This window comes from Mugil cephalus, chromosome 6 (genome assembly GCF_022458985.1).
Source record: "Mugil cephalus isolate CIBA_MC_2020 chromosome 6, CIBA_Mcephalus_1.1, whole genome shotgun sequence".
Taxonomy (NCBI): Eukaryota; Metazoa; Chordata; class Actinopteri; order Mugiliformes; family Mugilidae; genus Mugil; species Mugil cephalus.
In genome coordinates, this window is record NC_061775.1 from 23,106,375 (window position 1) to 23,131,056 (window position 24,682).

The following is a 24,682-nucleotide window of genomic DNA, read 5'->3' on the forward strand; positions in this document are numbered from 1 at the left end:
CTTGCACTGAAAAGAGTTCAGAGAACGTAATTTATCCCAACAGGCCAGTTCATATGCAGCCTTTCCACATGCATTCCAACCCATACACAGTCAATCAATAAAATATAAAACAAATCAGTGCTCGTTAAGATCAATAAAACCAGTAGTAAAAATCCAATAAGCAAATAAATCCCATGTATGAGTAGATTCAGTACATAAATAGATCTTAAATAAGTTGGATTTGTGTTCAAAGGCTTAGTAGCAGATCCCTGATAGACTTTTACTCTATCCAGCTGTATAACAGCTCTTTTTTTGTAACAAGCTGACCAAGCAATTTCCCTTGTGGACCATTAAAATCTGTCTAAGTCTAAGCCTAAGTAACGATTTGTGCTACTGTTGGGCGCATTATAGCCACGACCGGAAAGGCAGCAATAAAAACTCGGCCGACGAAATGTGATCTGGTTGGCTGATTATTGATTTCGCATCTCTCTTAGCCAGAGTTTTTACAAGTCTGCCAAATGCACCCAAACCTCACTATGCAACTAAACTATAAATTACAGTTTATATTAGAGTTAAAAAAAAACATAATTCACCATTTTAGGTGGGGTCCTCGACAATTTCTTGGTTGGAGGGAGTAACTTTCTGAAGTCTACGCCTGTTGCCTAACAAGGCACTTTTATAGTAACCAAGTAACCGCTGGCTTTTTCCCCTTAGTCTCCGGTCTGTGGACTTGTTGAGTTTGAGAAGACGTCTCATCCGAGTAGCTTCTTTAATTCTAAGGGACTGGTGGGAAGTTTGAGGTTTAAATAGGGAACTCTGTGGGTACAAGTTAAGGCTGATTGATGGCAGATCGTACCTCAGTCCACCTCTTCTGTTTGGAGAAGGTTTCTCCGTCTGTTACTCCTCTCTCAAACCATCTGTCTTCTCTGGCTAAGATTTAGAAGTCTTTAAGGGAGTGTCCTTTGTCCTTCATGTGTAGGTTTAGTCGTTCTCTGATGAAGTGGCTCTCCTTTGTTGGGACATGCATTTGTGGACGGGTTGTTTGGTTTCCCCAATGTACAAGTCTGTACATCCTCAGTGCACTGAGCTGAGGCATACAACACATCACCCTGTTTCTGCCTGGGTGTTTTGTCTTTGCTTTGGACCGTTTTTTTTGCCTAAGTGCATAGCTGGGTTTAAAATAAAGTGGTTTGCAATAAATAATAGCGCTTTTTGGATGGTCCCCAGTATTTAGCATTAGTCCCCTAGGCTATGCTAAGCCAATACTCAACTAGCAGCTGCTTTATACAACACAGGTGCATCTGTTCTTCCAAATAAATTAGAGGTAACTTATTAATTGGAGCATTAGAGGTGTGCAAGGACATGTTTTGATACGTTTCAGTAGAGCCAGTTTGGCATATTTGGCCTAGCTTAGTGTGGTTAGCTTACCACACTAAAAACAAATTCAAAAGAAATAAAAATAAAATCCATCTATGGGCATTTTATAAATAGTCCACCACCAGCCTATGAAAACTTTTATGTGACATGTTTGTATAAACTTGGATTTTGTTAGCTTTGGGCAGAGCTACACTAGGATTTCCTCCCCCTGTTTCCAAACATTGTGCTAAGCTAAGTGCATCGTAGCTAAAGGTTCAAGGGACTCACTTTATAACTCAAAATATAATTATATAAAAACAAAAGTGTAACGCTCAAAATGTTAAAAAAAATACTTTAATAACAGGTCATATTGGTTTATATTGGTTATAGTTCAGAGGAAAGCCTCATGCTGTAAATGAAACTGAGTTCAGAGTGGTGTTTAGGCACGCCGCTGTGTGCTTTTTGTGTGCGTGTGGGTTTGTGTGTTTCATAGTCTCAAATCCCCGCTTCTTCACAGCACTTTACTCTGCTGTTAGATCGACAGATACATCTTTGTCTCTGATGCAACAACAAGCTCCCTGCCGAGCAGTGAAGCTGTGAAACGTAAGTAGGTTTTGTCATTATATCCAATTACAGCATTACAATGTTGGCAGATTACGCTCATTTTCTTTGTGAAAAACAAAGGATATAATAGGATAGCGGATAATATGATTAGGTTCAGACTGGGCCCGAGGCATGACTGAGTCCCAGTGATACAATTTCTCAACAAAAACCCTAAAGTACCGCTTAAAACCTTGAAATCTTCTCACGCTGAGGCTTGATGTTACGTATGGTTTAGCCCTGAAAGTTGAAAGTGAATTTTAAAAGTGTGTATTTGTAATAATGTATATTTCAGTTTTTCTTTATCAATCCGGATGGAGTCTGTAAACCTCCTAATCTGTGGTATTAATATCATTATTACTGATCTTTTGAATGTGAAAGAAAGCGTTAAATACGTGCATGTATTTATTTTTTATTTTTGTTATTTCCGTTCCATTGAGCTGTAACGAAAAAAAGAAAGAAAGAAAGAAAGAAAGAAAGAAAGAAAGAAAGAAAAAAAGAAAGAAAGAAAGAATAAAACAATGTTTGTACCATAGTGAAGACAAGGCATTGTTGTTCTGGCCTGGAAATGGGGCCATTTCATGTGCAAAATTTCATTGAGCCTTGGAATAGAAACCCAAAAATGGGCAGGTTTTAACACAAGACGTCCATGTGTGTGTGTGTGTGTGTGTGTCTTTTATCGCTTGTAACTTTTCTTAAAATTACTGGATGTATTTCTGGTGCTGGACTGAAGCATATCTGCAAGACAGGCCAGCTGCAGTTTCACATTATTGGCCTGGATGGGAGATACAAGGACTTTTATGTATTAAATCTGCTTGTTAATTCACAGCACGCAGCTTGAACATGACATTCAGACCAAAAGTGCCAGAAATCTCTTTATAATTAATCTGCAATATATATATATATATATGTTATATATATTGTATATACAACCTGAATCTTAACAGAGAGAAACACATGTTAACTGTTTATGTAAATGCCAGTTGTTTCCACCGATACAGGATATTTGGGACGTTTTGGCCTCTGATCTAATATGCAGATCAGCTTCTTATCCAAGTCCGCCCACATTCTGAGACGTTTATAAGTCATCACCATAACAAAAGGTCTGGGGGAAAAATAATTTCATGTGTGAGGCTTTAGAGGACACATTATCTGTCGTCGTAGGCCCGACACAGCCCCGTGCGCTGATGTATGTATGGAGGAATGCTCCGGGCTTACATAACTGCGAGCTAACTTCCTGATAGCGCAAGCAAAATAATCAGGGCCTAAAAACTCGACGAGCTCAACAGTTATCTCGGGAATGTTCTCGATTTAATGTGAATCACGTAATCTACGGAAAGCTTATTAGGGAGGCAGATCAAACCGACGGCCTCTAACGAGTGAAAAGCTGAAACGTGTCTCTGAACAAATGAGTTTCAGTGTTGCCTTTGTTCCTGTGTGATTTTATGCTTGTTTACCAATGTACATCCTCTTTTACGTTACATTTTTTTATTAACGTCACTCCCCAATGTTAACAACGTGATCTGAGAAAGAGTTTACAGTCTGCACGTACACAAACGCTCAAACCAGTGTCCGTTTCCAGCACGCTAGCACATTAATTTGAAACACCAGAGCATTGTAAGCTTTACACTATCCATCTATCTTATAAACATGTCCTGTTGTTCTGTCGTATGGCTATTATCACTTCTTTAAATATGTGTTACGTTCATACGAGTCCCTACGCACACGTTTTAGCCTAGCTTGAACATCGACGTCTTCAACGCAGTAGAGAATTCGCGACTACGAAGCATTTAGAAAGATTACGTCAGCTCCTGTTTCCGGTTTCTATTCCGTTCTTTACGCCTTGGCGGAACTTCTCCGTCCCTGGCGGGAATATTGATAACCTGGAACCTTAACTCTAAATAGAAAGGTTTGACCAGGCGACAAACACAATCAGGTTTTTATTTAATTACCTTTCATTTCGTGGCTGTAGATTTTTTGCCGCGTGTGTGTGTTGCTTCTGAACTCCTACACTTGTTGAAAAAGAGTGACTCACAGGACATTTTCCACTTCTCACAGGGTCACTGTCTGCTTACACTGCAACACCTCATTTACAAAAGTATTCCGCGCACATTAAGAGGGATTTATACGCTGCAGACTGCCAGTTTCCTTCTGTCAAGAGTGTCTTCGGGTCCCAGACGCAGTATGAAAGATACCACACAGCAATGTGGGTTCAAAGCTGGCTCAGGAACTGTGTCATGTGTCACCTCATCTCTCTCCACTCTTTGTGTTTGAGGTTCATGATATACTAGCTAAGTAGAAAAAAAAAAAAAAAAAAGAAAAAGCATAAAAGTCGTATTTTAAAAGGTACGTGCACGCCGAGGCCTGGCTGCCGCTGATGTTGGACGCTCTGATGTTTAGTTTAGTTGGAAAACTCTGTGATATTTTAGTTGGTTCGGTCATAAATTACAGCTGCGTGCCTCGTGCGCTCATCATGGTGCGTTAAAACGGAATTTGATGGTTCGTAATTAAATTCACTTTCTCTTTCGGTTTGTTAGTAACATCACAGATGTTGAATTTTGGTGCAAAGCAAAGAAAATCAGCGGGTTATTTATTTACATCTATTAAAATTATATCTGACTATCCGTTATCAGGGCTTTGATCAATATCTTCACATTGCTTATCCAACTTAAAAGCACAGTCACAAATCTTTGACATTTAACTTTCTAGCTTGAGAACAGTTTATTTAAACGCTTATGTGATCAAATATCCTGAGACCCCGCGTCCTCTTAAGGGAACATTATGTTTTCGGTTTGTGGCAGTTTGTTGTGCTTCATTTAGACCCGTTGTCCTCATAAGTGGACGCCCTTGTCTGAAATCTAGCAGTAGCAAATGGTCCATACATTCATTCTGAAGCTAATCACGGGACAAAAGTAGACAAGGTACAAAACTTTATCAAGTTTTACAGTTGAAACTTGTTTTTTTATGCATTTGTAACAAATTCCATCAATAATAACGAGCTTCAAAATCGCTAATTTGAGGGTGTTGGGACTTCATTGTTTGCGATCCTGTTCTTCCCACTCAAAGATGATGCAAAGTTTTTATATTTCTTAGAATCTACTAATCCTAAATATCTTGGCGAAACTAAAAATGTGTTGTCAGGTGGTTTAGAAAACACACTGAGACATAATAAAGAGTGAATTTTGAATATAAACGAGTAAAGGAGCAGGAAGTCTTAACCTGAGCAGCTCTGATTAAACTACAGTAAAAAAAAAATGCAGTTTATGAAACATTGTGCCTCTGCATTGTGTCATGTGTCCGCATTGTGTGTCTTTGTTGTGGTGCCACGGGGGTCTGGCCACAGTGGAGCATCGCTTCTTGTGGCAGCTCTAGTGTCTCAGCTCGGTTGTCCACCGTGGATGTGGGCAGCTGTGCATGTACGTAGCCAGGAAGATGAGGTTTGACACATTTTGTTTGCAAAAAGCTTTGCTTTCATCTCCCTTTGTGAAGAGGGTGAGCTTTTCCTATAAGCAAGCACACATGCAACCTGATGGAAACTGATGCAAATGATAGTAGTAGAAGTCAAACAGGAAGGCATAATTTTTACTTTATTGTTCCTCATCAAGATTTAAAACCGAGAATAACAGCCTGGCTAGTGTAATTCTTCTTTCGTGATTATCATAAAATCTCAACAGTCAATACTCGTATGTCTGTATATTCTGATTATTTCCTTTCCGCTTTTTTTTCTTTCTTTTCTTTTTTTTTTTTGTGAGTCGGTGTGTGTGACGTGTTACGATTTTTCCTTTTAACTCAAACGGGCCTTTTCTCGCTGCTGCCACATAACCGTCCCAGACTGCACTGAGAACCAGTTAAGATTTTAATCTCATCTCAATGTCTTCACCTCTTCACGGATGTCCTATCCTAACGGACACGGCAACTCACCGTGCGCCTCGGGAATTGTTGTTCTGGGATAAATCTGTCCCGAGATGTTTTATGCGTTCATTTATTTTCCCACGAAGGGGGAAAATGTAGACATTTTCAAAAGCAGAGGGAATGCTCTAGAACCAAGCAGCACCTGCTCAACGGAAGAGCGGCATGCTGGAGAAAGGAGGCTGTGAGGGCGGACTGCAACTTCCTGTTGTGGCTTTTGACACCAGTGTTAATGTGCAAGCTTCATGCAATCTTAAAGTGTAGGTGCCTCAAGTTAAATTTCTCATCCAGACGTGTGAGTCCTCACGGCTCGACTGAATAGATCCTTGAAAGAAAGAAAGAAAAGAAATAAGAAACACTGATCAGTTAAGTCCGTTGTTGGTCCTGGTGAGACACAGCTGGAGGGAAAGAAGAAGAAGAAGAAGAAGAAGAGGTGAGGTTCGCTGTTTTTGGAAAATTGTGTGTAGGACTGATATCTGTCAGTTTTTAAGCTCTACTTGTGTGTTGTGTGTGGAGGAGGTGCAGACTAAAAGACGAAAAGGTCAGAGGTCATAATTCTCCTCTTTTTGTCCCTCTCGTTTTTCTTCACCGCTTCCATCCAGGACTTCAAGACCAGATCCGTCTTGACTCTCCCACGTCTCACCATGTCCATCGACCCGGCGGCCGAACTGCCTTTCTACTACGGCAGCATCAGCCGCTTGGACGCGGAGCAGCACCTGAAGCTGGCCGGCATGGCCGACGGCCTCTTCTTGCTGCGGCAGTGCCTGCGCAGCCTGGGGGGCTACGTCCTGTCCGTCGTGTGGAACCTGGAGTTTCACCATTACACCGTGGAGAAGCAGCTCAACGGGACCTACTGCATCGCAGGGGGGAAGAATCACTGCGGCCCCGCGGAGCTCTGCGAGTTTTACAGCAAAGACGCCGACGGGCTGGTGTGCACGCTGAGGAAACCGTGCCTGCGCGCCCCGGAGACGCCGATACGCGCCGGCGTGTTCGACAGCCTGAGAGAAAACATGCTGAGGGAGTACGTGAAGCAGACCTGGAACCTGGAGGTGAGGCTCCGGAGAGCTGGGTGATGTCAAAGTAAAGGCAGAGCTCGACATTTGTACATTTGTATAGTTTACAGCCTATATAAAAAATTAAAAAAAATCTGTGAGAGCTGCTTGTAATTGATTATTAAGTGGAATTCTGATTATGTAACATAAGAATAATCAAATTCAACTCCTTTCTACAGTAAAGGTGTAAAAAATGTGTCATAACAGTCATTCACAAACACCAGTATTTAATTTTTATGGCCCTATTTAATGCAGAACTTTGCAGATTTTCCTGCTGTGTTAATCCTACTTTTACTTAAATTATGCGAACGCATTCATATATGTTTTTCCTATCATTTTATAATCAGAATTACTTTATGTACTTTACATTACAGCAGCTCCTACTCAAAGTGAACCAGTGTTAAGAACAAAGAGCAATGTAGGAAATAAGAATAAGTAAGAGTACGTAGGTAATTATAGTAAGAACACAAGCATCAATACGTGATACCACAAGTGAACCTATTATTGCTCTATAAATACATTGAATATGGGGTACTGCACAGACATTACTGCACATGGTGAGTCCAATAATATATAAGAAAATATGTACACGTATATATTATTGGACTCTGGACTCTATGTAATTTTCTATAAGTAAATGGGTAATTGTTGATTTAATGCTAGTTTTAATGACTGCCCACGCTTAAAGATGCAAGCAAATGAATATGAGATCAGAAACTGTCTTTAGGGAAGTCTCTTTCCATATTACATATTACACGCTGTAGCAGTCGGCTCTCAGTAGAAAGTGAAATCTAAACGGAAAGTCGTTGAAGTGATCACAGACAAATGACAAATTTTCCCAAATGATCAGAAATCTTTTTCAGAGATAAAATGATCTTTATTTATACGCCCCGGTGGAAACGTGTAGGAAAACTACTCCACCCGGTGAAGCTTTGTTGCTTTGTTGCTTGAATTCCTGGATGAGTTGTTTTTGGGGGGGAGGTGGGATCTCACCTTTTGACTCGTCTCTCAAAAGACTTCACTTTTTTCAGCTTAACATCTGTCTTTAGCTGCTACCGGTCACACACTGAGACCAGTAACCTCTTGTCACTGGGCTCCAGTTAAAACCAGCCAAACTAGCTCCAGCTGTATGTGTGTGTGTCTCACATTAAAGGCCTCACATGCACCACCTTCCAAAACATTTAACACCCCCGTGTGAGAAAAGCCAGAAAGATGATCAATGTTCACACATTTTAATGATGACACTCCTCTTTCGGATCCACCGTGTCATTTCGTTTCCATATATGGAGGGATGTATACCCGCATATATTAAAAAAAACGAGATATAACTTTTTTTTTTTTTAGGGAGAAGCCATGGAGCAGGCCATCATCAGCCAAGCTCCTCAGCTGGAGAAGCTGATCGCCACTACGGCGCATGAGAAGATGTCTTGGTATCACGGTAAACTCACCCGCCAAGAAGGCGAGAGGCGGCTTTACTCCGGAGCGCAGCCCGACGGCAAGTTTCTGTAAGTTCCTCCTCCAGAGTGATGTCTCTCCTGCTCCGTTTGCTTTTGTTGCCAGTTTCTCGACCGGCTACCGGAGATTCACAGTCAGAGCGTTGTTCTGTTTCCTCAGAGTGCGAGACAGAGACGAGGCGAATTCGTTCGCTCTCTCCGTGATGTACGGAAAGACGGTTTACCACTATCAGATCCTCCAAGACAAATCAGGGAAATGGTCGATGCCAGACGGCACGAAGTTTGACACAATCTGGCAGGTAGCTCCTCCATCACGGGTTTTCTTTCATTCATTTCAGTCGCGCTGCAGCTGAAGTGTTTAAAGTTAAAAATCTAACTTTCTGTCACTTGCTCAGCTGGTTGAATACCTGAAGATGAAGCCTGACGGCCTGGTTACTGTTCTCACGGAGGCGTGTGTTAACGGAAAGGCTGAAAGTACTGAACATCTTTTCCTTTTTTCTTTTTTCTCGTCTGTCATGTCAACGCTTTCTTTCACCACATTCTTGAGTGAGACTGTTCATTTAACGCTAATCTGTGTCGTCCCCTTTCAGAGACGCCCAGTCTTCCTTCAAATGTGAGTACTCACTACTGCTACACGCTGCTACAGTTCAGCTCAGCGCATGTTTCCATTCTCTGAGATTTCTCTTCATGTAATTATTTCAGAGGCCGAAAGTATCAAGTGCAGGACTGGGTGCAAGGTACACACCGCCACCTGGAGGTCAGTCGCCTACAGTGCAGCAGAAAACATTTCACTACACCCAAGATAATCTGAAAACCTGTCCCGTCATGTGTAAAATTTGCAGAAAAGACAAGAAGAGTGTCAAAAGAGGACAATAAAATACCCTTTGGTTATTTTTTATTTGTATTTTGTAAACATATAATCACCAAAAATGCAACAACAATTTGTTTTTATTGTTGTTAAATATCACAATATTGGTGTTAAATAAATAATGATGTTAGATTTGAAAGTCATAGTCTCAAAAATTACCACTAATTTCAGGCGTAAAATAAATCTTGTATAATTTAAAAGTACCTATTTCCCTCAGGTATTAGTAATAATAGTGGTAATAAACTAATTTTGTCACAAGGATTATTAAAGCACCAGAGCATTTCTGTTCAGCTTTTAAATTGAAATTTGTCTCCCTGAAACACTTCTCAGTACTATGAAAAAAATAACTAATAGAAATGAAATGACTGACAAAAATAATTTAGAAGTAAAGGAAAGTTTTCTTAAAACCTCTGTAGTTGGCGACCTGCCCATGGACTGCAGCGGATTCAACCCGTATCACAACCCCAACGACATCAAGAGGTTCAACATCAAGAGGGATCAGCTGCTGATGGACGAGGTGGAGCTCGGCTCCGGGAACTTCGGCTGCGTCAAGAAGGGAGTCCTCAAGTTAGAATCGTGAGGAGGACGCCACAGTTTACGAATCAATGTCCAAATCAAAGCTGCATGCACGCTGAACCCAGAGCCTCACGCTCGTTTTTTTTTTGTTTGTTTGTTTTCTGTTTTTTCAGGGGTCAGATAGATGTGGCCATCAAAATGCTGAAGAGCGACAACGAGAAGCTGGTGAAGGAGGAGATGATGAGGGAGGCGGAGATCATGCACCAGCTGGATAACCCCTTCATCGTCCGCATGCTCGGCCTGTGCAACGCCGAGTGTCTGATGCTGGTCATGGAGATGGCCGGTGCCGGGCCTCTCAACAAATTCCTCTCCTCAAAAAAGTGAGCGCACGTCGGATAGATAGATCTCTGATTTATAGATGTAGCTCATAGATATCTTTCAAATTTTATTCACATTAGAAATCAAGAAATAAGAAATAATAACAAGCATCGCCTCCAGACCACATCTCGAGACCGCGAGAAATATATGAAATATATATGAAAACTAAAGATGCACTAACTGGCCACTTTATTAGGTACACCTTGTCATTTTTTTATATATATTTTTTTTTAAATTAAAATTTTAAACACACATTAACATGAATCCAACATATTAGTAAAGCGACAAGGGATAATCTTTGATGCAAATCTCACGTTCCACCACATCCCAAAGTGTGATCTGAAACCGAGAACTCATTGTCATGTTCAAGTTTATTTTAGGTCTTGGTTTTATCGGAAGGCATTTCAGTCCAGAAGTAACGTATGTGTGCCAAAAAAATATCCCTTCATGTCGTTTACACCAACTTTCTGGCTCTACCATCCGAATGTCGAGGCAGAAATCCAGACAATGAGACGTTTTTTCAGTCTTAGTGTTGTCCAGTTGTCTCAGTTTCCTTTTGCAATTAAAGATTTGCTGTTCTGCATCTAAGCTCAGTTGTAATAAGCTGCTACTTGAGTTACTGTTGCCTTTACGTCAGCTTGGAAAAAAAACGTCTGAGTATAATCTTCTGACCTGTGACATCAACAAGACACTCGAGCAATTTGTGAAATACCAAGAACTGCACCACGTTCACCTACCGCCCAGTTAATTAATTAGTTCCCACTGCTCATTAATGAAAAACATTTAATTAACTAATCACAAGGCAGCAGCCCAGAGCAATGGAGACGTGGTTTAAATGACTTTGAGTGTATTTCTGATATTTTGCGAGACTCATTTTTTCTGAAAAGAAAAAGAAAGCAATTACAAATGTATATGCTTCCTTGAGGTGCCAACTTCAAATTAACATTTTGTTTTTTAGTCTCACACCTAGCAGCATTTCCTGTAGACAGACATAAAGTTTTATCATTTCATAATTTAGTAAATAATAATCACAGGATGGTAGGTGAGCAGGGGAAGCTGTGGGTGAACAATGACACCCGTGAGATGGGTGAGATGTGATTTTACCTGCTTCCCTGACAGTAGATTTTTAAGAAATGTGACTTAATGATTTAGTACCATATGCTCATGAGTAATTCAAGAAACACTTTTCTTTTTCGGATGCTTAATTATTCATTATTTCTCAATAACACTAATAATATTTATCGAACATATTTATGACGGCGGGGACCCGGTGCCATGCGACATAATCTATCCACCAGTCTGAATATTGTTTCCTTCTCCTGATTTTTGTCCCCACAGGGACACCATAACCGTGGAGAACATTGTAAACCTGATGCACCAGGTGTCGATGGGGATGAAGTATCTGGAGGAGAAGAACTTCGTACACAGAGATTTGGCCGCTCGCAACGTCCTGCTGGTCAACCCACAGTTTGCCAAAATCAGCGACTTCGGCCTCTCCAAGGCGCTGGGAGCAGACGACAACTACTACAGAGTACTGAGCCACGTTTAATCACTAAAGCCGGGGGTGGTGAGGGTTATCAGAGCTGCAGCGAGCGCACACAGATAGTGTATCTTAAATCGATTCCTTTCCTGGGAATTGCTGATCTGCACAAAGACTGTTTAAGTATTATCGTCCAAAAAGTGTTAAGCTAAACGCTCCATTGATTTTCTTTATACTGTTTCACTGACCAACATCTTTAGGGAATGAAGTCATCACCACAAGCACCACAATCTACATAATCCAAAGTTATCACACAGTTGAAGAAGCACTGTTAGTGCAGGGCTGTTATATTAGAGAGCATTTTATTTCACTAGTGTACCTAATGAACTGACAGTGAGTGTAAAAGGCATGAATATAGTGTATAACCAAAAGTCTGTACTGCACAATCTACATCTTTACTCTGCTTTAAAATGATATTTGTCTACCTAACACAATCATGCACTTGGACATGTGACATAAATGAACTCAAAATTCAACATAAAGCGAAATAAGAAAGACATATACTGAGCCAGACATGGCTTTGGTTCATACAATTATTGAGTTTCTTCATAAAACTTTTGTCAAATTGGTGGTTCCAGTGCTCGTTTGTCTCTTTTTAATAGGTATTTTCTTAAACGCGTCCATTTAAAGTCTTATTTTTACAATCACAGCAGCTTTTCTGTGCTAATAATGTGCTTTAAAATTATCAGTGATAAACAGTGATGTTTGCTGCTTTATTTACATGCTGCTAATTGTCACACATTTTGTGATCCGCAGGCTCGTACTGCAGGTAAATGGCCGCTGAAGTGGTACGCCCCCGAATGTATAAACTACCACAAATTCTCCAGTAAAAGTGACGTGTGGAGTTTCGGCATCACCTTGTGGGAGGCGTTTTCCTACGGAGGGAAGCCGTACAAGGTGACGGTATTTTCTGTAGAACTTTATCAAAGCGTCATCAAACACATTAACAATATCTTTATTCAAAATGATTTATTTTCTAGAAAATGAAAGGGCCCGAAGTGATTCGATTCATCGAAGGCGGGGGCCGCATGGAGTGTCCGTCTGCTTGTCCGGAGCGAATGTATACGGTGATGAATGAATGCTGGACGTACAAGTAAGAAACTTATCAAATATTTATCATGTTTATCAGAGGCAAATACATTTTTTCACCAACTGGATTTTAAGTTTAGGTTTTTATTAGAAAACATCTGTAGGTGGTTCACAGCCGAAACTCACACAACTACAGTTTGTTATCGACCCAACAATCACCCAACAAGACAACACCATTGAGTCTAATTACTTATACTGTATATTTTAAAGCTTTTTTTTTTTGGATGGACTATAACCTGGACCTTTAAATTGGATATTGTTTCATTTAGTTGCACCAACATAAAGGTGTGTTAAATTTTTGAATGAATAAACAAATATCATCATAAAAACACAGACTGAAATTTACAGCCAGACCATTGGGGAACTTTAAAACATATATTGTCAACCATGTGTGAGGAGATTATTTAACAACATGATGCTCTTGAACGTGAATCTTAAGAGTCATCTTCCCATAAAAAGTTAGTGGTCGGAAACAGTCGTTTCGGTGGTTTAGCTGATTTGGTGAAACCAAAAAGCGAAATGGCTGCCTTCAGATCAGCGAAACATAATGCTATTAGGTATGCTTTAAAAAATATGACAGCAAAATAACTTTAAAGTATTCGAAAGGCGTTTGAAGAAAGGCAACTGGACTTGTAGAAATTTCTTACCATGACCTGGATGACTGAGAACCTTCACAAACTTTAAACAACTAAAAAGCAGCGGATGTGTTTGCAACTTTTCCTATAAAAATAACTGCTATTCCTAGGATTCACACAGTTTTAGTAAGAATTGTGAACATAGCATAACACTATGGCCTAGAACTAAACAGAAATTACAGTGTTTTTCTTAACAAATGTCCAGTTACTCATGTTTTCTAATAGTACAGTTCGTTAAATGCAAACATTTTCATAATGCACTTGTACTTCTTCACACCATAACAAATGGATGCATTTGGAGTTGTTATTATTTATAGATTAATACACTATTGTGTTACTGATCCAGCCCCATTGAGATCAAACTGGGCTATGAACTAAAATGAGTGTGACACCCCTGAGGTTAAGCGTCACACAATATTGGTTGAAGGCCAATCCAATTGCATGCAGAGGTTTGCAGTTGAAACACACTCGATAATGAAATCCAAATGGCGTGTTGCAAAACTAAAATTCTCTCTCAAGACTCTATTTTCTTTACCCTTAATTACCAACACCAGACTACAACAGATCTACAAAGAGCGTAACACAATGTTGCATTCATAACCCTCTACACCACCCACTTTGAGGATGTTGTGATGTAACATCCCATTAATCAGACCCTTTTTAAAAACCGCTTCTTCTCTCTGCTCTCCAGGCACGAAGACCGTCCTGACTTCAAGAAGGTTGAGGAGTCCATGAGGGCCTACCATTACTCCCTATCCAACAAGGCCCTGGTGGAGGAAGCTACAGCCGAGGCTGCCAAGTAGACCGACACACACACAAAAAAAAAAAAAAGAAAGAAAAAAAAAAAGGCACATTCTGTCTCAGTGCTGCACAAAGCGTCCTTTCAACCACCGGGTTAAACAACCAAGACAAAGGCTGTTTTATGAACGGTGCACACTGGCCAGCTTTGACTACCGACACAGCTCAACGGACCTCAGCGACAATAAATGTGCATTTGTAAATTGGACTTCAAGTGTGTCAGTCATGTAAGGTTGCATCTCTATCTGTCCGTCGTAGTTTGAATGTTAAATGTTTTCACATTGAAGAACAGTTTCGTTTTACATTGTTGTATTTTGGGATTTGCAAGGACAGTACTGTATTCGCCGCTGCCTAGGAGCAATTTATTGTTTTTAAAGGGCAAAGAAACTAAAAGGAAAACGATGGGTTGATAATTTATAGTGTTACAACTGAGTTTAGTGGGGTTCATTATCACAGAGGTAGTGTTGAGTGTAAAAACTAGACTGTATATAACAATGTAACGGTGTAATTATTAATTATTCTCACAGCTGAACCACAAAAACCATATGAAACCTAAATAATAATAATAATAATAAGGAAAATCTGTAACTTTATCGAGCATGTAGCAGAAAATAAGTGAGATTAATGGCTTGTAAACATAGCCTGGGTGCATGAGCAGAGTACCACATCTGGATTGGAAACTTTATGTAAAGACAAAGCCAAAAACTTGACGTCAACCTTTCAACTGAACTCTCTGTTGATATGTTGAAATGTGTATCTGAAAGAACTCTTGACAGATTTATGGGCTAAAAACGCTGTTTGCTTTTCTTTGCTTTTTTTTTTTTTTCTTGACAGAAATTTTAAATGTGTTGTATTGTGGTTTAGCGTGACTGCTGTGAATTTTTAAAAAAGGCCAGTCAGGTTTTCCCCTTGTCTCTCTGTGACATTTTATAGGAAGTACATCTGACCTGCTAGGCAACGCTGGAGGGCACCCGGAAGTTGGTGATTTAGCCTTCAAAATAATGTCTTCAGGAAATAAACCCTTTGACCCACACGTTGTACTGTCTTACATGTTTAAAGTTACGGGTGTGGATATTCCTGCTTGAAATAAAGGCACTAGCAGTTAAATAAAAATAAAAAAATAAAAATTATTCAAGCAGTTTTTGATTGTTTTAAGATTTTGCCAATGTGCAAAGCTATTCCTATAAATAGCAGAGCAGTTTTCTTTTTTCTTTTTTTTTTTCCCACTCCTAAAATTCAGAATTTCCTTTGGGCATTAACAGCAATAAATTCATAAATTCAGAGCTTATTGGAGTCTGGTTGTGAAATCTCAGTAATGAACTTTTACTTAAAATTATATAGTAAAGAAATAAAATATGTTTTCCTATATGTAAAAGTGAGTGAAAATATTTTAAAATGATTCAAACTATTTAGAATATTTAATATAGACATGCTAAAACATAAATCTTGCGGAATATTTAAGCATTTCAGATTGGTTTAGGGTTTTAAGTAAAATTAAAATATAACAAAACTGTGCTAAATTGTACTTACAGAGTTGGGGTGGATGTTTTTTTTCAGTTTAAAGCATAGACTGTATATAAATATGGAAAATTTACTAGCATTGGTCAAACTGATGCTAATTTATAGATGATATAGGCGGTGTTATGATGTCCCAGTCCCATAGACCACACTTCCTGCAGACTCACTTATGTTTTTGTTAACTATAAACTACAACTATTATATTAACTATTCAAAATAACAGTAACTATCCTTGAAAAAAATAAAAATTTGATGTGTATTTTAGTGTTTTAGTTTGGCCACTAACATGGAGGCGATGGAGCTTATGCGAGCTCTACATGCTTTGGCCATTATCGCCATTATTCTGAAGGTCCTAACCGGAAGTCGCCCCCACTTCCGCTAGCTTGACTCTGGTATACTTTTCGTTTCGCAGGGAGGAGTCAGACATCATTAGTTTCTTTATTAAAGTGACACCTTTATTGAATTATCGGTAATTCCACGACATGTATTGCGCCGTGGATCCATAATGTAGCCGATGCACGTTGTCGACGCGAAGCTATCGATTAGAAATCGGATAATTTTCGGTAAAAGATCGTAAGGGAAACAGGAAGGCGGAACAAGTAAGTTCGGGAAAGTGGCTTTCAACTGTGCGATTTCGTCACCGTTTGAAGAGCCGTGTCTGATAAATGCTGCTTTTTTACACGATTATAATCAACATATGACTTGAATTTAACTGTTATTTGGGTGTATTTGTCGTGTCTTGGTGTTGGGGGGTGTTTCTTTAGCCGTAACAGAGAGCAACAAGTCCGGCCGAGTTAGCTTAGTCGCGTCGCCTGTAAACTTCGTACAGTCGTCATGTGCCCCGCTGTTTAATCTCCGGCTTTTATGTCACAAAAATGAGCTAAAAAACGACCAAAGTCGGCTTTATCGGGAAGAAGACAGCGTGTATATTTTTTATAACAGTCTACACGGCCATATAACTGTCTCGTTGCGTTATTTACAAGCGGTTTGACGCCGTTTTATTGTCATTCCGCAGATTCTTGGTGTTACAAATAGGAAATGACTCAGTGAGGCTCCATGTTTCATCTTTGATGTTGAGCCTTTACCTTTTTTTTTTAATGACTTTTAACCAGACTTTTACTGCACCCGTGTAAACTGTCCATTGTTTTGGGTGATGATTATGAGACATTAACTTTAGACTTAACTTTACACATTAAATTCATCAAAATGTATTTTTTTTTATACCACTTCTCAAAATAAACTGTATTTTTTAAGGAGCCTCAAAAAGGCCTAAAACCTAAATATATACGTATATATGTGTGTGTGTATATATATTACATGTTAATTAAAACTGGGAGATGTTGAATTACCTTATCACTCAAGCAGCTAAAGTATATATAGGTGTTATTTGACAATTCAGAATAAATAAATAAAATAATTTAGACTTTATTTGCCTCTAATGTGTTTAATCTGGGTTTCACTGCAGCCATGGAGCTTTGTATTGACTGTCCTTTATTTTGAGGATGGTCAAGTGACGTTAACTTCTTGTTTCAGACATTAAATTAATCTAAAGTTTCTTTTTTTTATGCTAATTCTCAAAATTAACCCCTTTTTAAGGTTTATGAGCCCAAAATGGGGTAAAACCTAAATATATAAACACGTAGATGACTGGCACTTATAGTAAAATGTGTGTGTTACATGTTTATTAAAACTGGGAGATGTTAAAAAACCTTATTCACATCTTTGGTTTATTTGATGTCTTTGTTTCTTTCACTTTCTAGACTAAAATACTTAATTTGGACTTTATTTGCCTTTATTGGGTTTAATCTGGGTTTCATTGCAGCCATATTGACTGTCCTTTATTTTGGGGATGATCAATAGACATTAGCTTATTGTTTCTAACATTAAATCCACCCAAATGTTCATTTAGGCTCCATTTTTTTATGCCAGTTCTTAAAATAAACTATAATTTTAATACACGTAAACTATACATGTAGTTGACATTTAATAAAATGCAGTTGTATGAAATATTTATTAAGCTTGAGGGATGTTAAAATACCAGAAGAGATTGATTAGATTTTCTCAAGCAACTAAACTATTTTTCTGTGTTATCTGATGTTTTCTTGCATTTTTACGCCTAAAATAAACAGTTGAGGTTTGTGGTTTAACTAGTTTTAAAATGTTTTCTCTGCCTTTCAGTGCAGCTGTGTAGCTTTACATTACAACCACTGTTAATTCAAATGTTTATTTATGCTTTAATTTAATTCCACCTATCGAGATTAATTGTCATTTTTGTGATTAATGAGCCTGAGAGGGGGCTTACAAGTTAGTTTATTAAGCTTGAGATACTTTAAAATATCAGCCATTGTTGATTAATCACTTAAACAAACAATTCTGATAATTTATGAATCGCAATTTGGATAATTAACTGGTGATTGAAATACAAATGGTACCTGAAGTAAATCTGCATCAACTGACCAAACTCTTACGTCTCTTTTCCTCTTTATCATACACAGGATCACTGAATCCCAGTCGAAGTCCGAACGAAAATACCCAAAGAGTGTCCATAACAACAACAACAACAACAACAACAACAACTCTGCACTGGTTGTTTTCGACAACCTTTTGACTCGCTTCCATTTAAATAATTCACCAGAAGCATTCAAACAAATCGCCCGGTCCCGCAGTGCATGCGACCATGTCCCTGGCCCTGAAACAAGTCTTCAACAAAGACAGGACATTCCGGCCCAAGCGCAAGTTCGAGCCCGGGACGCAGCGCTTCGAGCTGCACAAGAAGGCCCAGGCGTCCCTGAACGCGGGGCTCGACCTGAAGCAGGCCGTGCAGCTGCCCCACGGCGAGGACCTCAACGACTGGGTGGCCGTCCACGTCGTCGACTTCTTCAACCGCATCAACCTCATCTACGGGACCATCAGCGACTCCTGCACCGACCAGACCTGCCCCGTCATGTCCGGAGGGCCCAAGTACGAATACCGCTGGCAAGACGAGCACAAGTACAAGAGGCCGACCGCCCTGTCGGCGCCCAAGTACATGAGCCTGCTCATGGACTGGATCGAGGTACAAATCAACAATGAGAACATCTTCCCCACTAACGTCGGTGAGTGTCGAAGTGCGTCTCGCACTTTTTTTGTTCGCGCGTTTCATTTCCCGTCCTGCGAAACTTTTTTTTGCCTCTGTGGTTTGTTCGAATGCTATAAACTAAATCTTGTATGCGAACCAAGTCCCCGCCCGCTCATATGCAGATGTCCGCGGGCGCCTCGCGTCATGAGTGGGCCTGTGAACGGTCGTTATACGGTTACTGAAGGGATTTTAGACGAACAGAGCAAAGATCAAACGATCTCAAATTCAAACACGCTTGATATTTAAGTTGCGATCTTGCGAGAACTCTTATAAAAAAAAGATGCTTTAACGCCTTGTCTTGATTTGCCCACGTGACTGTCAGGAGTCACGACAGATCACAAGATACTTTGCAGAAAAGAAAAGCTGCACAAACTTACTTATTAGACTCCTCCTGATACGTTGCCTGCTCTTTTGCTAAATACTGACTGATTCCAATCCGTCTTATCGCATCTAACAAACAAATGCAACAGAGGACAAAGGGCTGTCGAAATGATTTAGTCTTAAGGGTTGCGAGACAAAAAATGAGAGGAGCTGCTGCTGTAATGTGCAAACAAAAATAAAGCGAATCGAATGAATTAAAGGAATTAAATGGAAAGGAAACGTACATGAGGTAAACTTCTGCAGAATGAAGGCATCTAAATTTGGAGGCCCCCTGTCTTTCGGAAAAGTCTGCGAGGCCACGTACGTTACGTTTCCTGCAGAGCTGTAGCGCAGCAAGCGTTACAAGCTCGGGTTAATCTTCTGCATTCTCGGTTTGATATTATCTCAGTGTCACTCACGCAGCAGCAGCAGCTGACTAACTACAGAAAAAATGGGTCAAAACAATGTACAGTGGACTATGAATAGAAACGACCTCCGATGCAGTCGTCCTCCGGATTCAGATTCCTGAGATATTATTGAATTAGTCAAAGCGAAACGACGCACTAAATTAATCTCGTGCTTAGAGCTGAGGCTTATCCCACAGGCTTGGTTTTCCACTCGCGTATGAGGTGACATGCTTCAAAACCAGCTGGCGTCCAACCACAGGACAAGGTTGACATATCTCGGTGGTGTTTCACATGTTTCTCTGTCTGTGAATCGAGTAGTAAAAGGTCACGGTGGATTGACCTGAGCGCTGTCCCGTCTCCATCTGCTCCGCTCCCAGGTACTCCCTTCCCTAAGACCTTCATGCAGGTGGCTAAGAAGATTTTGTCTCGCCTGTTCCGGGTGTTCGTCCACGTCTACATCCACCACTTCGACCGCGTGAGCCAGATGGGGGCCGAGGCTCACGTCAACACCTGCTACAAGCATTTCTATTACTTCGTCACCGAGTTCAACCTCACGGACCACAAAGAGCTGGAGCCTCTGGTGAGTGGAAAACGGACGACGGGACCCCCGAGTACAAACGCGGGAAATTAATCAGAGCAGAAAATGCACAATATCTGAAATCGATGAAACTAATTATAGCTCTTATTATTTATGGTTCTTTTACAGAGCAGCGCTTTTTTTCTGAACACCCTGAGCTTTTCTGTGGCTTTCATTACTTTAAAATATAAATAGACGTTAACGGACATATTCACTGATACCTATAGATCGTTGATAAATATTGAAGCAATTGGCAATAAGAACAAAAACTACAGCACAAGACCAGTGGCAGTTATTTATGTTTATGTCATTAAACTAATGACACACAATAGTTAAGACCTGTGAGGAAAAAGGAAATGAATTGACAGTCATTTTCTAATTTAAGTTCTTATTTATAGTTATAATTCTGCAAGTATATGAATAAGACCATCAGCGCCCCCAGTGGCCAATTTGTGTAAGAGCATCTCTAAGCTTTTTCATTTTTTTTTTGCTGACATTCACTGATACTGATAAGTTCAGCTTCCGATTCGACACACAACATGCAGTGTGACTGTTTGTGTTGATGTGAAAACATTTTAGGTAAGACATTAACTTTGTCTGACACCCACTATTCCATTTGTGAAACTTTTATTTTATTTGTAGAAATGCTAAAAGGGAGATTTCACCGTTTTTGTTTGATACGTCTAGACCTCATTAGACCAGGTCCAGATCAAAAACCGCTATACCTAGACTTCTCAAATCTGGACTGGATTAATCTACAGACCATGAAGATTCATTGTAACACAATCTCTGATTTGTGAAACCTTTAATCTGTTTGAGAAAATGTCATAAAGGGACATGTCACAGTTATTTTAGCATCTAGACCACATTAGACCAGGTCCACATCAAAAACCACTATGCTTAGACTTCTCAAATCTGGACTGGATTATCCTACAGAGGCTAAACATTCATTATAACACAGACTCTGATTTGTGAAACGTTTATTTTATTTGTGAAATTTCACAAAATCTAAAACTATATTCACACATCCCTTAACTTTCCCCTTTAAAACGTACAGTAAAGTCTAGTATAAGCGAACAGGACGATACATTTGAGGTCTAATTTCATTAAAAACATTTGAATTAAATTAAATCTGACAATAAGAGCGACACTGTCGCCAGACAACCTGAGTATTTCTGTGCCTTTAATACAAAGTTATTTCCATAGACTGTACAAACACAGACGGCGGAGCTGCTCCTTCACACCCGTAGAACCTAATATATTGGTAATAACTCGCAAAGAAAATAGGGGCAGAACGTCCCTTAGGTGAACCACAACAAACTGTGCAACACAGACTGCAGCAACTAATTAAAATATACTTTTAGGCCCCACACATGAGAAAACTACTGACTCTGCATTTCCACGATGCAACCCTGAGTTGTCAAACTTTTTTTCTGGGGCTTTTCATTTCTTCACTTAATTATTAGAGGAGATAAAATATATATATAGGCGATCAGTTTTAAGGCAACAGGAGAATCGTGTCGCAACAAAATATGAAAGATGTAAACTGCCTTCAACTTGTGTTTCAACACAATTCTTATACCCCGTGTATAAGAATCATCAGAGTCATGTCATGGTGGTTACGACCAGTTTCTGCAGCGCCTCGTTAATTAGATCTAACATCAGCTCTATTTTACAACAGTCATGCTCCCTTCAAATAGGTTAAACATTAACTTTACGAGCTCCAACAGATGTTCCCCCATGTTCTCTGTGGGTATTTGACTATGTCTCGTGCTTTTTAAAGTAGGTCTCCTCGGCCGAAGCGTTGCGATATCCGCACGGTCACATGAACCGTTTTCGTTTGTCATCTCTCCAGGTTTTATCGACAAAATAAATTGATCCGCTCTCTTTTTTTTTTTTTTTTTTTACGCAATCCTTGTGAGCTTACGCACGCAAAAAACTAACACCTGCACACTTCTCACCCGCACATTGAGCAAAGCGCTGATTTTTTATGTGCTTTTGTGTCTGCTACAGAAAGAAATGACGTCTCGGATGTGCCACTGAGGGACCCCGCGGACAATCTCATCCGTCCATCTCCAAGACTGCAACGAGCGTGAAAAAAAAAAGAAAAGAAAAGCAGAGCAAACAGATTCAGAGTCTATTTTTATATTTAAGTACTGTAATCTATTTTAGCCGCATACTGTAGGTTTTTAAACCTGAGGTCACGTGAGGCGTTGTGTTCCTTTAAAAAAAAAAAAAAAAAGATTCAGACATTTTATCAGAGCACAGTATTAAGAGGAGTAAAGGTTTTGTTTTTGATGTTTTTTTTCTTTTTTTTGCTATTTTATTTGAATCTCTGAAGTCATTCCAGGACCAGCTTTCTTTCTGTTTAAAAAAAAATGATCTAAAGTTAGTACGATTTCCTACTGTACCTCTATAAAATTACCATGTCGTTACATTAAAGTGATTCTCTACTCTTAACATCTGGATGTGGTGATCAGTATTTCATTTTGCTGTGTCCAAAACTGTTAAGTCACAGGGAGAAAAGTTTATTTTTGTAAATGCTGGTCCTGAATAACATTTTAGTCATTTACTAAATTTACTCGGGGTCTCGTTCAAAAGTTATTTATATATATATATATTATGCACAAATGATCTAAAAGCAGTAACAGGCCGCTGCAGACTTAGACACCAGCGTGCCTGTGTCACTTTACACGTCGGGCCTCGAGCCACCGGGCAGGTTCTCAGATGTCGGACCTCGCAGGTGTTTGTTGCGGATACTGTCCTGCAGCTGAAGGTCACACGAGGCCCGGGCCTCACGCGACAAAAACCCCCTCGACCCGTGTCACATGCAGAAAAAAGAGCCGCGCTCACAAACGTCCACCGGGAGGCGTCAAAGACGCCGAAAAACCTCCCCCCCCCCCAAGCTCGCGCTGTTTATCCCGCAGTTAGCTGGCTCTTGTGAAATCTGCCCGACGTCCCAGTTCCAGTAAGGAGCAGAGGAGCCCTGATTCGGGTTAATGATTCGACTAAGCCGGTTATGTAAGAAACAGGCCAGACTGTACTGTTATGAATACACAGAGAGAGGTTTGGATTTGAATGAACCCAGCTTTGCATGATTGGGTCAGATTGGGTTCTGAATAGGGTTGAGAGCGGCATTGTTGGCTGGATTTAGCTGCAGAGATCAGTCATAAAGGACTGGATTATGTAAATAATGACCAGCAGTCCTGCACACAAGGAACGAGCCAAAGTAAACGCAACTACAAGAAAACTCACAGGAGCGTGTATATATATATATAAAAAAAAAAAAACATGTGACCGACACTATGAGTGGTACATTTAGTACGAGAACACTTCCTTTTTTTGAAAACCCGCAGGAGGACAGTTAGGGGGTGATAATAGTCTGTAAGAAGAAGGACAGAAGTGTTGTGCAGAGATGGGGCCACTTTATTAGGTGCAGATGTGCAGTTTAATGTTCCCCGCCACAAGTATTTGGTGACATTGTTTCACATGAGCTAAGAATTCGATATCCAGTGGCATCATTGCACGGAGCTGGAAGCAATTACAGACAGAAAAAGGGTCAAAAAATAAAAGTATAGCGAGGATTGTCGTCATTAACTGGACGTCTGTGCATAAAACGGGGGCAGAAACAGGTCAACGACAAAGCCAACAACAAGATTTTATTTAAAATATGTAAATATTTGCTCTACGGGCCCTAATGTTAATGTGTCTCAAGTCCCGTGGTTGTCAATCTTGTCCCTTTAACAGGTCAGGAGACAAACAGTGACGACATATCTACAGTAAAATATATTTATACCAACATTTATGGCCCATCTGCCTCGGTTTATAACTGATACTTCGAATCCTGGATGAGGTCAGACTGTCTTTATGCTCACATGACTGGGTTAAATGCGGAGAATAAATTCCTCATATGTGTGTACATATATATATATATGTATATGTATTAGAACAGCATCGGCGTCCTCTGGTATAGTTGGTCGGAGCTTCATCCCACAGCAACATAAAGACCCAAAACCTCAGGATAAAAAAACAAGATGGAAAGCTTGAAAACATAGACTTTAACCCCACGGAGCTGGTTTGTGCTGAACTGGACAGAAGCTCCCTACAAGTGACACACATTGTACTGGGAACGTCTGCCAAAGAAATATGGAAGAAAAGTATTTGACTTCCATTTTTTAGAAAGAAGGAATGTCACAAGTGTGTTCACATGTTAAATCAGGTAAAGTATAGAATATATTCTGGGTTATACACTGATTCTGGTGGTGTGTTTTGACTGGTAGTGTATATATGACACATAAAGCTGATTTTAGTATAACTAGGTAAGGAAAACAGGGTCTTATTACACAGAAATGTGTGGTGTGTGGCCTTTAAATATGCGAAATAACAACTTTTACACATCTCAAACCTGACGAGGCCTCAACTAGACTCAGCTTTCGGTCCTTTCCCAACAATACACATACTATCACGCTTTATCTAGAAATATGCCTGTTAACTATATCTGTCGAATAGACGTCAAAGTACAATGCGT

At 39.9% G+C, this 24,682-nt stretch overlaps 2 protein-coding genes across 3 annotated transcripts; both read left to right on the forward strand.

Annotated features, from left to right (window-relative positions):
* The first annotated feature begins 1,855 nt into the window (after positions 1 to 1,855).
* Positions 1,856 to 15,304, forward strand: LOC125008805 (tyrosine-protein kinase ZAP-70). Of its 2 annotated transcripts, none has more exons than XM_047586117.1 (13): positions 1,856 to 1,938; positions 6,447 to 6,893; positions 8,241 to 8,401; positions 8,511 to 8,649; positions 8,746 to 8,824; positions 8,941 to 8,963; positions 9,053 to 9,107; positions 9,635 to 9,794; positions 9,908 to 10,114; positions 11,451 to 11,643; positions 12,409 to 12,549; positions 12,633 to 12,745; positions 14,068 to 15,304. In XM_047586117.1, exons 2-13 carry the CDS (start codon positions 6,489 to 6,491, stop codon positions 14,177 to 14,179), a joined length of 1,788 nt encoding a protein of 595 aa, XP_047442073.1. In that variant the 5' UTR covers positions 1,856 to 1,938; positions 6,447 to 6,488; the 3' UTR covers positions 14,180 to 15,304. The 2 variants fall into 2 exon arrangements, with proteins under 2 accessions (XP_047442073.1, XP_047442072.1); XM_047586116.1 differs by lacking the exon at positions 1,856 to 1,938 and adding an exon at positions 1,965 to 6,277.
* A 751-nt stretch (positions 15,305 to 16,055) lies between these two features.
* On the forward strand, positions 16,056 to 22,614 carry mob3a (MOB kinase activator 3A). Its single transcript, XM_047587948.1, has 4 exons — positions 16,056 to 16,291; positions 18,188 to 18,787; positions 19,955 to 20,157; positions 22,168 to 22,614. Exons 2-4 carry the CDS (start codon positions 18,370 to 18,372, stop codon positions 22,195 to 22,197), a joined length of 651 nt encoding a protein of 216 aa, XP_047443904.1. The 5' UTR covers positions 16,056 to 16,291; positions 18,188 to 18,369; the 3' UTR covers positions 22,198 to 22,614.
* Positions 22,615 to 24,682: the final 2,068 nt, after the last annotated feature.

What these genes read in the sequence shown, in the direction of transcription:
- LOC125008805 (XM_047586117.1), top strand. Translation starts at nt 6,489, where the DNA reads ATGTCCATCGACCCGGCGGCCGAACTGCCTTTCTACTACGGCAGCATC. An exon ending in TGTTAACGGAAAGGCTGAAA is followed by an intron (nt 8,825 to 8,940) that starts GTACTGAACATC and finishes GTCCCCTTTCAG; the next exon opens with AGACGCCCAGTCTTCCTTCA. An exon ending in AAATTCCTCTCCTCAAAAAA is followed by an intron (nt 10,115 to 11,450) that starts GTGAGCGCACGT and finishes TTGTCCCCACAG; the next exon opens with GGACACCATAACCGTGGAGA.
- mob3a (XM_047587948.1), top strand. Translation starts at nt 18,370, where the DNA reads ATGTCCCTGGCCCTGAAACAAGTCTTCAACAAAGACAGGACATTCCGG. An exon ending in CATCTTCCCCACTAACGTCG is followed by an intron (nt 18,788 to 19,954) that starts GTGAGTGTCGAA and finishes CTCCGCTCCCAG; the next exon opens with GTACTCCCTTCCCTAAGACC. An exon ending in ACAAAGAGCTGGAGCCTCTG is followed by an intron (nt 20,158 to 22,167) that starts GTGAGTGGAAAA and finishes TGTCTGCTACAG; the next exon opens with AAAGAAATGACGTCTCGGAT.